The 17,162-nt window shown below is 51.7% G+C and overlaps 1 protein-coding gene across 1 annotated transcript in view; it reads left to right on the forward strand.

The window, feature by feature from the left end:
• The first annotated feature begins 421 nt into the window (after positions 1 to 421).
• LOC138822955 (anaphase-promoting complex subunit 4-like) overlaps positions 422 to 17,162 on the forward strand; it is a 47,468-nt gene continuing 30,727 nt past the window's right edge. Inside the window, 2 exon segments of the mRNA XM_070015912.1 lie at positions 422 to 547; positions 878 to 1,194. Coding sequence (XP_069872013.1) covers positions 422 to 547; positions 878 to 1,194 — 443 coding nt within the window.

Raw genomic sequence — 17,162 nt, forward strand, 5'->3', positions numbered from 1 at the left:
GGCTGGGCCCTGGGGATCCCCCTGGGCCCTGGGGATCCCTCCCTTCTCCCGGGTCCTGCACGGGGCTGGCATGGCAGGTGAAGCCCCTGAGGACGCGTGCGTGCAGAAGGGGCGGGACAGTGCGCAAGGGGGATGGTGGTGGGGGCGTGCGCAGGGGACAGCGGGCAGTGCGCATATGCGTAAGGGCGGGGGGAATGGCAGCGGCAGCGCGCGCGGGGGGGGGGGGGCGGGAGCACGGCGGGGGCCTGCGGGGCTGAGCGTGTGTGAGCCAGCACAGGCCTGCGAGCGGAGCCCCGGTTGTGGCACGGGCACCTGCAGAGCTGTCTGCACAAGCCAGGGTAGGAGGAGGAGGAAGGAGAGGAGGAAGAAGAGGAGGAAGGAGGAAAAGGAGGAAGGAGAGGAGGAAGGAGATAAAGGAGGAATGAGAGGAGGAGGAGGAGGCCCCGCCGCCGCCACCGCCGCAGCCGCCAGCGCAGCCATGATCCGGGTGCCCCCTACCTGTCAGCCCCCACAGCCCGGGGCTTCGGCCGCATCAGCCGAAGCCAGTGTGAGTGACTGCCGGTGCTGGCCCGCGCGTGCCCGTGTGCGCGCCTCCCCCCCCCCCCGCCCCCCGACCCCCTCGGGTCGCCCGTCCCGGCGCTGCCCTGCGCCCCCCCTTACACACACACACGCACTCGGGGTGCGGTTCTCCCCCTCCACTGCTACCCACTTGGGATGTCTCCTGGAGCACGCCCCCCTCCACACTGACCCTCTTTCTCTCTCTCTTCCCCCCCCCTAGGAAGGGGCGGCGGCGCCATGCTCCACCGCCGCCAGGGGGACACAGCTGGCTCCCTGCTGCTCCACCCCAAGCTTCCACTGCTGAGCCTCTGTGAGGAAGAGGAGGGTCAGGAAGAAGAGCCAGGCGCGGAGCCCCACCGACAGTAGGAGCCCCACCCTCGGGCCACTGGAGGGGGGAACCGGGGCCACCCACCGACCGACCCACTGGACTGCCCGCCAGCCCACCGGCCCGCCACCCCGCCACCCATGCTGGGGCCGCCCCACCGTGCCCTCGGACCCCAGGGCCAGATTTCCATGCAAGCTCCCTGGCTCCCTCCCAAGTGGATATGACAGGCAGCACCCCAGGCCTGAGCCACCCACCAATGCTGGCCGCTGCCCTGACCGGCCGGGCTACAGGTTCGGCTCTTACCCATACAGGTGAGCCCCGCGCCGGCCGTGCCCCCCCCCACTCCTCACAGGGCTCAAGGGGCTCCCCGCACCCCTGTCCCCTTCCCGGACCACACACACACACACAAAAGGGGTCTCTACTATTCATTCCCTTCAAGTGATTCTTTATTCATTTATTTTTGGGTCTCTCACCCCAAAAAACGGATCTGAAAAATAATGCTTTTTTTTGGGGGGGGGGAAGACTTCTAACAAAGAAGGCGGCCTCTTTCCCCTCCATCATCAAACAGGTTTTATTGGGGGATCCTGGCAGGGGGCAGGTGGGAGGGTGGGTAGGCGTCTGGGTGAATGATGATTTTCTAGTTAAATGCCATTGTCTTCGCCAAGAGCTCCAGCTATCTATTCTTTTTTCTTTTTTTGGGGGGGGGGTCCGGTCGTGGGGCCTGAACTCTGGGCCTGGGCACTGTCCCTCAGCTTTTTAAGCTCAAGGCTAGCGCTCTACCACTTGATCCACAGCGCCACTTCCGGCTTTTTTCTTTTTGCTTATGTGGTGCTGGGGAATCGAACCCAGGGCCTCATGCATGCAAGGCAAGCGCTCTACGACTGAGCCTCCTCCCCAGCCCATGTGCTCCAGCTATCTAGATTCCAACCCCCCCCACTTCTCCCCTTCTGCCTAATGTCTCCACCCCCACCCCCACCCCCCTATCTCCTGGCTCCATCTTTCCACCCCATCCTAATGATCTGCACCCTTACATTAAAAATCAGGAGAGAGGATTACAGCAAGGGTCACTGCGGCCATCTCGAGGGCAGACTGCTGGTCCCGTGCTGCCTCCCATCCCTGGAGGCCAGGTCGCCCAGGGGTCCAGGCTGGCTGGAGAGGCAGGATTGCCAGGTTCCACCCCCCCTAGGGGGTCGCTGAGGGAGACCTTAAAATCCTGAGCTGGGCAAGGAGGGACTGTGTCTGTAATCTGCTTTTTCATTTGGATTTGTGTGTGTGGGGGGGGGGAGATTTCTTTATTTCTTTATGTTTTTCAATCATCCTCCACACCATGTGTTCTCTCTCTGAGCTGTAAATTTCTCCTGTGTCTACACATCTATTTATACCCACACATTCCTCCCACCTCCCCCTTCCCTCCCTATTTTTTGGGGGCAAACTGCTGGAGCTCCTCAGTTGCAAATGGCTCTCTCCCTGAGTTCAAAATGCAGGGTGTGTGGGAAGGGAGTCCACACGTGAGAGAGCTTTTGTGCTGAACAAAGGGATGGTACTGACCCCGCACGTACGTGCGTGTGTGGTGTGTGTGTGTGTGTGTGTGTCTTACCAGCCCTGAAAATCGCATGGATACTTCCATTTCCCCCACCTTCCCCTTTCATCCATTTTCACAATATGGCAAAATGTCGGTTAGGCAGCATCTTAATGTGTGTGTGCATGTGTGTGTGGGGGCGGGGGAGGAGAGCTGAAGAAAGACTTAGTGAAATGATTCTTCTATGAGCCACTTGGGCAAGCCAAGGTAACTCTTGAGGGAAAAACAAGATGGGATCACGACCCAGCTAGGGGTGGCAACAGCTGGAGCTTCTGATCTTCCAGGGCCCACCTTCCTGCCTCACTCAACAGACAGCTGCAAACTCAGGGAACAGGTACACACCAGCCTGAGCTTGGGATCAAGGTCTGGAAGGAATCTAGAGCAGAATCATCAATAATGCTTTCCCGATATCTCATCCCTTTCTTTATGTGTGTTACTTATTTTCCCATCTCTGGTCTTAAAAAAGCGAATCAGCAATGCTTTGGAACCATTGAGATGGAGAGTCAACGGAAGGCGCTCGTCCCTCTGCCCTGTAGTAGATGATTATTAAAAAAAAAAAAAAAGAATTGGCCAGAAAGGGCGGATGGATGTCAGCCAGATGCCCAGTCATCTCCTCTTGTTTCAGAGTGTGTGTGAGACTCCAGTCTGTGCCCGAGGTGTCTCAGAGTGAGAGGTTCGAGTCCCACCGCCTCCACACATCCTCGAGGTGCTTGCTCACTTTGGAGGTCCCTCAGCTGGCTTCTCCACCTGCTTGCTCCAGGAAGGAGGTGGGCTGGGAGAACTCTTCATCTTTCTTCAGAATAGCTCAGAGGCAGGGGTGGGGTGGGCCATGATTGCAGGTAGAGTTCGCAGGTGAGTACCTTTGGGTCTCCCAGTGATTGGCGTGGAGTGGGTTGGGGCGATGGCAGGGTCTCAGCCCCCGTCCCTCCCCACTCACCCAGTAGGACAAAGCCAGGTTTCCAGCTGTCATGTGTGGACCCCAGGACCCACCAGCAATGGGGAGGGAGGGGTGACAGAAGGTGGGTGCAGAGGAAGAGAAGAGAAAGGGCATGAGGAGAATGTGGAGGGGCAGGACCCGAGTGGGGGTGAGGGGTTCCGACTGGCCAAGGCCTTTGGGGGAGTGGCCACAGGTGGGCCTTTGTGGGGTGGGGGGGACCCCCAAGACGAGGGGTCGGGGTGAGGGGGGAGCCTTTGTTCTCCTCTCCTCCTGGCTGCATGAATTGCCAGTTGGGTTGGCTTTTTGTCTCCTCCTGCCCCCTCCCCCCTGTCATGCATGACGAGGTTGCTGGTGGGAGCAAAAGTAGTTTTAATAGCAACAGCAATGAGGAGCACGCATGGTATGCAATTAAGACAAGAAATTAATAGGAAACCAAGACTTCCCAGGAAGGGTCAGTGGTGCTGTGAAGCGAGGAGTCCCAGCCCCCCTGGGGGCCGTGTTTCTGGGTTGCCGGGCTGGGGTCCCTGCATGGAGATGGTGGCCCATGGGCTCCGGCCTGCCTCCTCTTCTCACTCATTGGCCTTGGCTCTAGGAAGCCTGTCTTGTCTGAAAGTCTGCCTCTGCTACTGGGTGATTTTTTTCTTAGGGGTGATGCAGCAGGCAGAGGAGTAAGTGAGGATAAATGGCAGGATAGGGAAGGGAGGAGAAAAATCCCTCTCGAAAAATCACCCCCTCTGCACACCAGTTGCTTTTTTTGGCTGTTGTGGGGCTTGAGCTCTGTGCCTGGGTGCTGTCACTGCGGGCTTGAGCTCAAGGTGAGTGCTCTACCACTTGAACCACAGCACCACTACCTCCAACCTTTTCCCAGTAATTTACTGGAGACAAGAGACTCACAGACTTTCCCACCCGGGCTGGCTTTGAACCTCTATCCTCAGATCTCAGTAGCTTGGATGACAGGTGTGAGCTGCTGGTGCCTGGCTTCTTTCTCCTCCTTCTTTTATTTAGTCTGGTTGAGAAGAGCGGCTCCTACTGGAGGCGGAGGGAACTGTAGGACCTTGCATCTAGAAAGATGGCAGCAGATTCTTCCCTGTCCTCTTGGCTTTTGGCCTCATGGCCCCCATGGGTAGGGCCTGGTGCAGGGGAGGCCAGGTAGGGAACAGCACCGGGGCTGAAATCAGCAGATGGAGGAAGTGATCTTCAGCAGGGAGAAGCAGGCTGAGTGGATCTGGCTCTCAGCATGTTTTTTACATCATAAGACATCTTTCCAGATCCTTCTCATCTCTGCTGGATTTGAGGATGGGGCGGGAGAGGACAGGGAAGATGATGATGGCATTTTATGTTTCGCTGTTCAAGAATCAACTGACAATGACATCTGTGCTCCCCTCTGTGGGCTGACGTCCCTTCAGTTGTCTGAGGCAGGGTGTGAGGAAGGGGCAGGGAGAACTGGCCGTTTGACTGTGTGTGGTTGGGCGTGGTGGTTCCAAGCTAGTGTGCTTCTCTTTCCTTTTTCCGTTTTGAACTTGAACTTGGTCCCTGACCCTATTGGCTGGCACTCTATCAACGGAGACAACCCTCTAGTGGCACGTAGCCAAGCTCCCAAGGCACCCTCTGTGGCTATGTGTGGTTGGGCATGGTGGTTCCAAGCTAGTGTGCTTTCTTCCTTTACCGTTTTGAACTTGGCCTGAACTTGGTCCCTGACCCCTATTGGCTGGCAATCTATCACGCCTCTGTGGCTGTGTGTTGGGTTGGTGGTTCCAAGCTAGTGTGCTTCTCTTTCCTTTTTCCATTTTGAATTTGAACTTGGTCCCTGACCCTATTGGCTGGCACTCTATCAACGGAGACATGCCTCCTTCCCCCCCCTGCAGTTCCTCTTTTGAACTACAAAGATAAAGGTTGACCCAAGGGGGTGGGGTGTGGATGGTCTTGGCCAGGCAAGGCTCTTCTGTTTTGTTTTGTTTTTCAGCCCCATCCTCCAAGCTTCCCTGACAATTCTAGAAAGCTCTTCCTCACAGTTGACTCCCATTTTCCCTTCTCTGCCATTGGGTGTGCACAGCCCCATCCTCGTGGAGTCCCTCCACCCCCCTCCCCTACCCTCTCTGTAAATAGAGATCAAAAGGGGAGTTATGGGTCTAATGAGTTGTTCACATTTTATTAGAGTGGATCTCCTCTTTCAACCACAAGGGATTCTCCAGAGACAGGAGATTAGTGGTGGGATTGATGTCCTCTTCCAGGATGCCGGGGCTGGGCCAGCAGCAGGCAGTCCAGAGAGGGGTGGGCTTCAGGGCCTGCCCAGGCCCTGGCGGTGGCACAAAACCCATTGGGTGCCTCAGCCCCTGGGGGCAGGAATGGGAGAGTGGTGGTATGAGCTGGAAGGGCGTGCTCGTGGTTGGATGTCCATGCTCCTCCCAGGTTAGTGGCCTTGTGGCCTTTCTCTGGGCCTTCTCGAAGCTACCGGCACCTGCTCAGGATTTTGGGTGTACTTGGTGCCCCGAAATTCTCTTCACGCACCCTGCTGGAGAACGGGAAGTATGTGAACTTCTCCAGGGCGCGGAGAGAGATTTCAATTCAGCACTTGTATTTAACATTGTTGAGTGACTAGTAGCACCTAATGAAATACACACGTGTGGACTAAGTGAAGGAATGAATGAGTTAATGAAGCTGGGGGCAGGGGTTGTCTGGTCTGGTGGATTAGAGGAAACCGGAAACGTCCAGCTCTGACCTGCTAGAAAGATGTCCACTGCCGGCTTCTCATTTAAGAGATGGGGGAAAGTGAGGCCCAGGGTCTCCAGGTTGATTTGCCTCAGGGCTGGCGGCTCCTCAGTACCCATGTCCAGTGGGTCTTCTTTTAATGGGTGATTTGCTTTCTTATTCTTTCTTTGGGTCCCCCCCTTTGTAATTGATCTTATCTGATATCTTGGCATCTCTTCTCTTTCACATTGTCTTCTTTTAGTTAATTAGATTTTTTTTTTTTGGTGCCAGTTGTGGGGCTTGAGCGCTGCCCCTGAGTTTTTTTTAATTTTTAATTAATTAATTAATTTTGATTTTGCTCAATGCTGGCGGCTCTGCCTCTTGAGTCACACCTCCACCTCTTGCTTTTTGGTCTCACAGACCTTCCTGGCCTAGGCTGGCTTTGAATATTGACCCTCAGATCTCAGCCTCCTGAGTGGCTGGTATTGCAGGTGTGAGCCACTGGTGCCCAACTTCTGTCTTTTCTAAGTGTGTGTGTGTGTGTGTGTGTGTGTGTGTGTGTGATTTCTCTATTCAACTATTCAATAAATACCTGCTACAGACAGATTTGCCAAACATGGGGTGACCACTGGGGCTGGACTCTGTTCTCTGCCTTCTAGCACTGTGGGAACAGAGTGCTTGGAGACCATCTCAGGGCCGGGTGAGATATCTCAGGAAGAGTGTGTGGGGAGAGAGGGATAGTCCATATTACAATTAATTTTTTTTTTTTTTTGCTGGTTGGGGCCTGAATTCTGGGCCTGGGCACTGTCCCTCAGTTCTTCAGCTCAAGGTTAGCACTCTACCACTTGAGCCACAGCGCCACTTCCAGCTTTTTTGCTTATGTGGTGCTGAGGAATTGAACCTAGGGCCTCAGGCATGCAAGGCAAGAACTCTACCACTGAGCCTCCTTCCCAGCCCACAATTGATTTTTTATTGTGATGATAAAGATGACGTGCAGAAGGGTGACAGTTACATCAGTTGGGTTGTGAGCTCGTTTTTCTGTGGACCATGTCTTCTCTTCCCTCGCTCTCTCCCCCAGTTTCTTCCTCCCGTCCCCATCCAGGAGTGGTAGAGTTCATTCTCCACGTGGTGTCCACTGAGGACCACGGCTGCCTTTGTTCACCCTCTGTCGCCTCATTTCTGTGCCTCCCCTTCCTTTGTTGTTGTTGGTTGTTTTCTGATGCAGATCCTGGGGCTTGAACTCAGGACCTGGATACTGTCTTTTGCTCAAGGCTAGTGCTTTATCATTTGAGCCACAGCCTCACTTCTGGCTTTTTGCTGGTGCCTTGGAGATAAGAGTCTCACAGAGTTTTTCTATCTAGGCTGGCTTTGACCCACGATCCTCCTGTCTCAGCCTTCTGAGCTCCTCAGGTGACAGGCCAGAGCCACATGTTCCCCACCCATATTTCAGTTTCCCCCTGAAGGATGAATTGCAGGAAAGGAGGAGAGAGTGGTTTCAGGAGGAGGAGGAAGGACACAGGGAGAAGGAGCTGGTGGAGGGCCCAGCCCTCCGTGTTCTGCACCCCCACTCAGGGAGACACATAACGAGGGGCACGTGCATGCATTCTCTGGCCAGCGGGAAGGGGGCCGGCTCCCTGATCTAGCCGCACCAGAGCTGTCCAGCTGAGGGGCTAGTGAAGGACACACGAAGCAAGCTTCCTCCCTGGCCACTGGCTTTCTTGCTGGCCAGGAGGAAGAAAGGGAAGCTGCTGGTTGACTCTCGGCCAAGACAGAGTTGGATGGGGGCCCAGGCCTGGCTGTTCACAGCGAGGGGCTGGCCTGGGCCCCTGTGTTTCTGGAGTGGTGAAGGCCGTGCCGTGCACACACTGGCCACTTTCACTGGGGGTGCAGAGCAGGCCGGGTGAGGGGTGTGGGGGGGATTGGACAGAAGGGGGGTGCCCAGGACAACCTCTGGGCGTGTCCCAATCCTGTAGCACTTCCTTCCTCAATGTGGACAGAGGAAGGGGCGGGGGCAGACCCCACGCACGGAAGCACCCAGCCCCTGGGGTTGTGGTTTGGACAGATGCCGCCCCCAAATTGATTTTTCACCTTCGAATCTCCACGCTGTGGTTTGCATTCGGAAAGACAATTCACAAACACGAAGCGAGGCTCAGCTGAAGATGTGCTCACTTGCTCTCCCCCCCCTCTCTAGCTCTCTCTTTCTCTCACTCACTCAATGGGTGGGTGCTTTCCTCCACTAGCTGGGCACCCAGCCCTTTTCACTTTAGCTGCTTTTATTCAGGTAGGGGACCTCAGATGGTGATCTTCCCATGCATACCTTTGGCATAGCTGGGATTACAGGTGCAAGCTCTCATACCTGGCCTTTAGCCTGAAGGCCAGATGTGGTACTCTGGGGCTGGAACTGTTGGGGATGAATTTTTAGGGGTCTCTGAAGGGCAGCGCCTGGAGGTAGAGGCACAAGACTATGCCTTTGAGGCCAGAGCAAGAGGGGAACTGAGGAGAGGCCAAGGTGGATCTATAGATGTCAGGCCTGGCTGGGGGTGGGAGGTGGACATGGTGGTCAGAATCCTTCACTGGACTTCCGGGTGTTGTAGGGGGGTGGGAGAGAGTTGTAGGTGAGAGCTTCCTTGGCCTTGAACTAGAGCCACAGCTCTACTTCCCACCTCTCTGCCGGCTCATTGGAGATAAAAGCACTTCCCTCCTCCCGTCTTCTGGGGCCCCATCAGGTCATGCGGATGTCAAAATAGAGGTTGGTGGAAGAGTAAAGAGGGGAAGGAGGAAGAGTGAGGAGGAAGAATAAGGAGCAGGAGAGGAAGAGGAGGAGAAAAAGAAAAAGAGAAGGAGGAATGAGGAGGAGGAAGAGCAAGGAGGAGGAGGAGGAAGCCTTAAGAGACACCTTTGCTCACCTGACTGTGGCTATAATCACTGATGGTTAGCCTGGCTGGCTTCGTCGTTTTTGCACAACCACCTTTTTTGGCTTCCTCCTTTCTGTGTTTTAAAATAAATGGGAACCCAGATGTACAGAGGTAGGAAAAAGAAAAAAAAGCCAATCAAGATCAAGATTTATGGATCTGTGTTCCTGAACAAAGCCCAGTGCATTCATTTATTTACCTATTTCTTTTCTGCTATTTTTCTTCTGGATGCCTGTTGGTGGAGGTGGGTTGGGGAGGAGTGGTAGTGAGTGTAATCTGGGTTTTCGGGTGTGTGTGGTAGGTTCTACAATATTCAGGGAAATCAAGTCACGCCTCATGGATCTGTGTTTTCAGACCTTGGCTGGTGGGCTCCACCTAGGCAGGGGCAGTGATCACAGACAGACTGAGTGACCATGGCTGGGAGTTCCTACCAGGCAGGCCAGGTGTGCCTCTGGAGTGTCAGAATGGGAGCCTTGCTTGTGTGTGTGTGTTTCTCCTTGTTAGAAACTCCAGGAATTGTTGATGAAACTCAAGGGTCATTATTTGTTTGATTTGCACCCACCTCTGCTGGAAATGACTTGAGAACAATTCCACTTTGGCCTACCTAGGGTTCTGGGCCGCAGGTGCCCTATCATAGGGAGGGGCACGTAGAATCTACTGGAGTGAGACGGAGACTAGACTTGAAGGGAGGGAAGGCCTTGCCGGTCTAGCTGTAGTCATGTAGGAGGAGGGCTGAACCAATTGCACCTGTGTTGGTCATTCGGTCTTCATCTAGCTTCATCCTTCTGTGTGGATGCTGTTTCCCCAAATTCCTCCAACTCCATTTCAAAGCTCTTCTCTCCTCTAGTTGCATCCCAAAGGGGGTGTCCGCTGCAATTCTTGATTGTTCTCCTCAGCTAGAAATAAGCTCTGAGCATGTCTGTCCTCGAACTCCTGTCCTCATCTCTGTTCCTAGCATTTTTCCTAAGTGGTTTTGGGGTCAGGTCTTATGAGGGTTTTTCACCCCTTCGTCATCCCAGGTCCTCTCTCTGTCCTTCCGTTTTCTGGAACAAACACGATCTTACTTCCTTAATCTTCCCGACCTCTTATTTATTTAGTTGGTCATGGGACTTGAACTCAGGGCCTGGGCGCTGTCCCTGAGCCTCCTTGTGCTCAAGGCTAGCACTCTACCACTTGAGCCACAGCGCCACTTCTGGTTTTCGAGTGGTTCATTGGAGATAAGAGTCTCACAGGGACTTTCTTGCTCATGCTGGCTTCGAACGATGATCCTCAGACCTCAGCCTTCTGAGTAGCTAGGATCACAGGCATGAGCCATTGGCGCCCAGCTGTTTTCTTTTAAAATTTATTCTGTGCCTATTTACAAAGGTGCTTTGGTTTCAAGAAGAAAAACCCAAGAAGGTTACTTCTGAAATACACACGATCCTTTCAAGAACCTTCTCCTGGAGTCTGTTTTGCTGGTGAATCCACATTTATTTACAGAAAGCAAGATGAGAGCACTTAAGGGAAAACACAAGTAGGTTTCTAGACATAGGGAACTTGAGATCATTAATGTTTTTGAAAAAATAAAAAAATAAAGGGTGGGGTGAAAGCTCTACAGGCCTTTGGTGTGAATCTGACTAGGATAGTCTCCCATTGGTACTTGTGACTGGTCTCTGCTGGTGGTGACTTCCGGCAGCTACGGTGCTGATGGGATAGATGTCCTTGGAGGCTCGTGGCTGGCCCTTGGCATTCTGTGTCAGGTTCATACGTGGAGGCCTCAGGAGACTGGCCTTGTGTGATTCTCGCTGCCCTTCAGAGGCACAGAGACAGGGGCTGCAGAACTTGGGGTGGCACTGATACCAGCCAGGTTTCCGAGTAGGTCTCCTGAGAGTTGAGCTCCTGGTGTGTGGCCTGCTGGGGGTGTAAGGCACGGTTTACATTGTAAGTGAAGGAACTCCTTATCCGCACTGGCTTTGGGACGTCCCCCAAAGTGCCCTTCTAGAGCCTTGTCTCTTCGCACATCACACAAGGCTGATTTGGTTCGAATGAATGACTAGAATTCCTGCAAAATAGCCCATTTCCAGGTTTTGATGTACTTTGTGGAGGACAAGAGGGCGGGAAATTGCCCCGCACGTGGTGATCCTGTTTCCCACAAGGCTGAGTTCTGGCCGCTGTCCTCTCCACCTTCCCCTTTCCTGCTGTACATATGTCCCCAGCGCCCCCCTGTGCATCTGGGAGACCGTCTACTCTCCTGCGCCTGTCTCTGCCTGCATTCTGTCTGTGTATTCGGACTCTATGTGGAGATTGACTGTGATTCTCCCTACTCAAGAATGGCCGGCGGGAGTGCTGTTTCAGTGATGGGTTTTTTAATCATTGTTGTTTTTAAAGGAGCTTTCCAGAAAGGATGTGAAGCCAGGTGTTGTCACTTTCTCCTATCATTCTAGCTACACCTGAGGCAGAGATTGGGAGGATGGAGTTTCTAGATCAGCTAGGGTAAAAAATTCAGGAGAATCCAGGTGCCTATTGCTCATGCCTGGAACCCCAGTTTCTCTGAAATTTGAGGATTGAGGTTCAAAACCAGCAGAGGCATAAAAATCCTCGAGACTCTTATTTCCAATGAACCACTAGAAAATCAGAAATGGAGCTGGGCTCAAGTGGTACAGCACTAGGTCTCTAGCAAAAGAGCTAAGGGACAGGTTTATGATCATTGTCTGAAAATCCATGGGATGGAATGGCTTCCTTGCTCACCCATGATCATAATAGGCTGAGGTCTCCCAAGTGTGTAGGTGGCAGTACAGAATTGTGTGGTGAGTTCAAGGCTGGTGCTGTACCACTTGAGCCACAGCACCACTTCTGGTTTTCTAGTGGTTCATTGGAGATCAGAGTTGCACAGACTTTCCTTCCCAGGCTGGCTTTGAGCCATGATCCTCAGATCTCAGCCTCCTGAGTCACTGGGATGACAGGTGTGAGCCACTAGTACCTGATGTATTATACCTGGTGTATATAATACACCTGCTGTATTATGAATGTATTTTGTTTTGAGATTTCTCCGATGCAGCCAGCAGCTTTGGCGGCATCTTGGATACATTTCATGTCTTGTCTCTCCCGATGTCTCTTAGAAGCATGTGGGTTCTTTGGCCAGTGGATGAGCTCAATACTTCTTGAGAACCTGTGGGACCCCTGGGTGTCTGTTTATTTAGAGGATGTGGCCCCTCCGTCCGCAGCCTCCCCTGCCAGCCGGGTTGGGGGGTCAGTGGCTGGCATCCAAAGAGAGCAGGATCTACGGGGTCATGCGTGTGGGGCAGTGCTATTTGGGTGTGGTGGGGGACTGGGACTGCCCTGCAAATGCAGAGCACAATCAGCCTGGGCGCCGTGTAGCAACCCCTCCCCCCCAGCCTGCCCCCCATCCAGACTGAACAAGACTCTGTTCTTTTGCTGGGAACATTTTTGAATTTCAACCTAGAGGAAGGGGCAGATGGGTCCCTGATAGTATGTCATCATCCCCTCCCCTCCGCTCCCCTCCCCTTCCTTTTCCTCTCCCCTCTTCCCCTTCCCTTCCTTTCCCTCCTTTTCCCTCCCCTTCTGTTCCCCTTCCCTCTCCCCTTCCCCCTCTCCCTCTCTCCTCTCTTCCCTCCCCTTCTTCTTTTCCTTCCTTGGAGACAGTGTGCCTGTATTTGCCCCAGAATATCATTCTTTATTCCTTTGCATTCAACACAGTTTGACATTTTGCATGATTGTCTGGGTACTAGTATTAGATGTCATCTTATCCTTCTCTAATAATAATTTTAACAACCAAAAGTCAATTGGTGTGTGTGTGTGTGTGTGTGTGTGTGTGTGTGTGTGTGTGTGTGTGTGTGTGTGTGAGTGTGAGTGTGTGTGTGTGTGTGTGTGATAGTACTGGGGCTTGAACTCAGGACCTCCTTTGCTCATGCTCAGATTTTTCTCTCCTGGCTGACACTCTACTACTTGAGCTATGCTTCCTGTCTCTAAAAAGTCAGTTTATTAAAGTGATACTTTAATAAATTAGTAATTAATTAAGTGGAGTAAAGGTACTCTACCATTTGAGCCATGTATCAAGTTCATTGTCGCATTTTTAAATTTATTGTGCTTGTCCTGGGCTTTGAACTCAGGGTCTGGGCGCTTTCCCTGCGCTATTTTTGCTGAAGGCTGGTGCTCTACCACTTGAGCCACAATTCTACTTCTGGCCTTTGGTGGTTCACTGGAGATCAGAGTCTCATGGACTTTCCTGCCCAGGCTGGTTTCAAACCTCGATCCTCAGCTCTCAGCCTCCTGAGTAGCTGGAATGACAGGTGTGAGCTGCCAGGTGCCTCCATTTTAATGGGGGGGGGTAATCTATTCTGAGATCTTGGCAGAACATGTAAGTCAGGGAGTCGCAGATGCTCATCTGGAACGTTCTCCATGTCCTCAGACTTCCTCCAAGGAAGTTTGTCTGCTGGTTCTCCATGGAGGTGACCTTTGGGCTGGCTCTTGGTTGGAGCTCTCTCCCTAGTGTCTGACTGGTTCAGCCACCCTCCCGTGAGGCTCCCCACTCCTGAGTATCGCCTCTGTGGCTACACGTGTTACTCTGGTATCTTTGCAATCGCTGGCCTAGTGCTCTTCAGGGAGGTCAGCCATGAGTCATATGCAGACGAGGCCCCAGGACCCCTCTGACTAGTGTCAGCGTGTCCATCGGGAGCTGAAGTAGAGTCGGCTTTCTCGTGCCTAAATAAATGCCGTACTTCCTGGGGGTAAAACTCATGTTATCTTGTGTCAAGTCCTGAACAGAGGATTTGGCCTGGGCTGAAGTGTGTGTGTGTGTGTGTGTGTGTGTGTGTGTGTGTGTGTGTGTGTGTGTGTCTGTGTCTGTGTCTGTGTGTGTGTCTGTGTGTCTGTGTGTGTGTCTCGGTGTGTGTGTGTCTGTGTGTGTGCTGGTCCTGGGGCTTGAACTCAGAGCCTAGGTGCTTTTCTGAGCTTTTTTACTAAAGACTAGTGCTCTACCACTTGAACCACTGCTCCACTTCTGACTTTTTGCTGGTTCATTGGAACTAAAGACTCCCATCAGACTTTCCTGCCCAGGCTGGCTTTGAACCACGGTCCTCAGATCTCAATCTTCTGAATGGCTAGAATTGATAGGTATGAGCCACTGGAGCCTGCCTCAGAACCCCACCTTTTATTTCAGTGTTCTCTCTGCTTCTCTGCCAAGGTGTACATTCTCCACAGGCATGGTCTAATGCTGTGTCCTTGTTCATAGGGATTTTGTTTAACATCACTTATGTGTTTATGTGTTGCAAGCTAGCTGGTATTCAAAGGACATTTAATGCCCACCTTTGCCTGCTTAGTGTTGGGAGAGCAGCAGGAGAAGGGGATGGAGCAGAGGTCCCAGCTGGGACTTTGGATGAGACCAAAATGTGGGTTGTGTTGGACTTTATCCCATGAGAAGATAGAAGCTGGGGTGGGGTCCTCAAATTGGGTAAAAATCTCTGACTGGGGGAAGACTCTCTTGATTTTTCAATTTGTTTTCCAATTTTTATTTTTATGTAGGTCATGGGGCTTGAACTCAGGGCCTGGGTGCTGCCCTTGAGCTCTGATTTGCTCAAGAGTAATGCTCTACCATTTGAGCCACAGCTCTACTTCTAGCTTTTTGTGGTTCATTGGGGATAAGAGTCTCACGGACTTCCCTGCCTGGGCTGGTTTCGAGCCACAATCCTCAGATCTCAGCCTCCTGAGTAGGTAGGAAGACAGGCGTGAGCTACCAGTGTGGAAAAGGAGAGGATGGGAGAGACCGTTGGGAAGACAAGCTAGAGCAGGGCCATGGGGATGGTGCCATCTGCCCAGGCTATGGGCAGCTTTGCCCTGGCTGCGGTGGGGGAAATGTCTGCCTGTGTCTGCTCTCTCAGGTCCCCAGTCCTCAGGGAGGTGAAGGCCTGCTTGTCTAGTGGAGCCTGGCTCACAGGTTTTCTGCTGGCTGGGCCAAGCTGTCAGCTCCCTCCTATTGGGAGATAAAGAGGAGAGGAAAGTCGTGCGGCCCACATTGGCATCACCCCGGGGCGAGGTTCGCATAGGGCACCACAGCCTCTCCTTGCTCAGGGAATGGCAAAGAGCCGTCTGCAGCCACTGCCGCCGCCTCCAGTGTAGAGAGCAGAGGACATGCAGGGACCCCCAGCTCTGCAAGGAGTGTGAAGGTGTGGGTGATCGGAAGGTTCTAGTTTCCAGATCTTTCCTTCCCGCCTGCCTGTCTTCCATTGCCAGAGACAGTGCCAGCCCTCCCCTCTCCCCTTTGTGGCTTTTTCTTACATGTCAAAAGAAGAGGGTGTCTCTCATTTACCTAGAATTTCACTACCTAGCTAGTCCCAAGGTGTTAATGCTCCTAAGGTCATAGAAAATGATAATAAGAAATACTGGTGTTAGAGGAAGCATGGTGTATGTGTGTGTATGTGTGTGTGTGTGTGTGCGTGCACGCATGCGTGTGTACACACATATGCACCAGTCTTGGGGCTTGAACTCAGGGCCTTGGCACTGTCCCTGAGCTTTTGTGGTGGTACTCTACCCCTTTGGGTCACAGGCCCCTTGACTGGACCCAAAAAACAAACAAACAAAAACCAAAGATTATCAGTGTATATTCTGGTTGTAAACAAGTGTCACATAATCCAATATTGGGCAAAATTAGATTTCTTTTTTTGGGGGGAGGGTTCCAATTGTGAGGCCTGAACTCTGGGCCTGGGTGCTGTCCCTCAGCTCTTCAGCTCAAGGCTAGCACTCTACCACTTGAGCCACAGTGCCACTTCTGGCTTTTTTTCTTTTTTGCTTATGTGGTGCTGAGGAATCGAACCCAGGGCCTCAGGCATGCAAGGCAAGCACTCTACCACCGAGCCACCTTCCCAGCCCCGTCCTTTGGAATTTTTTTAAATGGTTAAACATTTTTCATAGCTCGAATTCTATCTGTTGGAGATACCTCTTTGGAAAAATGTGGCTTCTTGGCAAAGATAAGTGCAGTAAACTCTAACTTTGTTCTTTCTATACTCCTGTCCTCTACCCTTTGGTCAAGCACCAGCTGCCGTTTGCCAGTCTAATCAATGCCATCATGGCCTTTTACCCAGAAAATATTTCAGCAGTAGTTGTACAGGCTCGGAAGCATTCTTATGAATATGTATGAATAAGTGTGAATAAGATATGCATAATGTAAATAAGTAGGTCACACATGAGGACCCCCTGCTTTGACTCCAGTTCTTTCATTTCTGTGTGGTCTTTTGCCTCTTGCTACCTCTTCTATCGTGGCTGGTAGGGCTATGATGACTGAACTTCTCTGCCAGGTGTTTCACAGTGACAGTCCTTTTCTGAGCTGTGGTACACATCCAGTCAGCTCTGTAAACTACTAAATCCTAGTGTCAACTTTGTCTGCATCATTAGTACTCTAAGAAAAAAGCAAATTGCTTTTGTAAAGTGAATATATATTCTTCATTGCTTAATTTTTATCTAGGTAAATGTAAGGACTTAAAATTCTTTGACGGGCTGGGAAGGTGGCTCAGTGGCAGAGCACTTGCCTTGCAAGCATGAGGCCCTGGGTTCGATTCCTCAGCACCACATAAGCAAAAAGAAAAAAGCCCGAAGTGGTGCTGTGGCTCAAGTGGTAGAGTGCTAGCCTTGAGCTGAAGAGCTAAGGGACAGCGCCCAGGCCTAGAGTTCAGGCCCCACTACTGAACCCAAAATAAATAAATAAATAAACAAACAAATAAATAATATTCTTTGAAAGCTTATCACTGAAAAGTAGCAACTGCTTTTATTTTGGTGAACAGTTTTCCACGTTGCTTGATATGTTCAAATAGAGATCTATGTGTGTACTTTTATTAAGTCAGTGAGCTGTAAACCCTCTGTACATCACCTTTATAATAACAATACAATTTTTTAAAGTTAATGATGCTTCCTATTTTCATACATAATTTTTTTCTTTTTGGCTCAATAGAGATAGATTTATCACATTAATGTTAAATGCCTGCATAGCAATTCACTCTTTCATATATTCTAATTTACTAAATATGACTCCTATGGTGGTTTTAGGTAATTGTCAGTTTTGGGTTTTTATAAGCAATGTTGTATAAACATTCTGAGTACTTGAAATAACTCTGTGTAATTACTCCTTAGATTAATTACTAGAAGTAAAATTTCCAAAAATGCTTTCAAAATAGT

The sequence above is a fragment of the Dipodomys merriami genome, unplaced genomic scaffold (genome assembly GCF_024711535.1).
Source record: "Dipodomys merriami isolate MVZ:Mamm:240054 unplaced genomic scaffold, mDipMer1.0.p SCAF_1194, whole genome shotgun sequence".
Lineage (NCBI taxonomy): Eukaryota > Metazoa > Chordata > Mammalia > Rodentia > Heteromyidae > Dipodomys > Dipodomys merriami.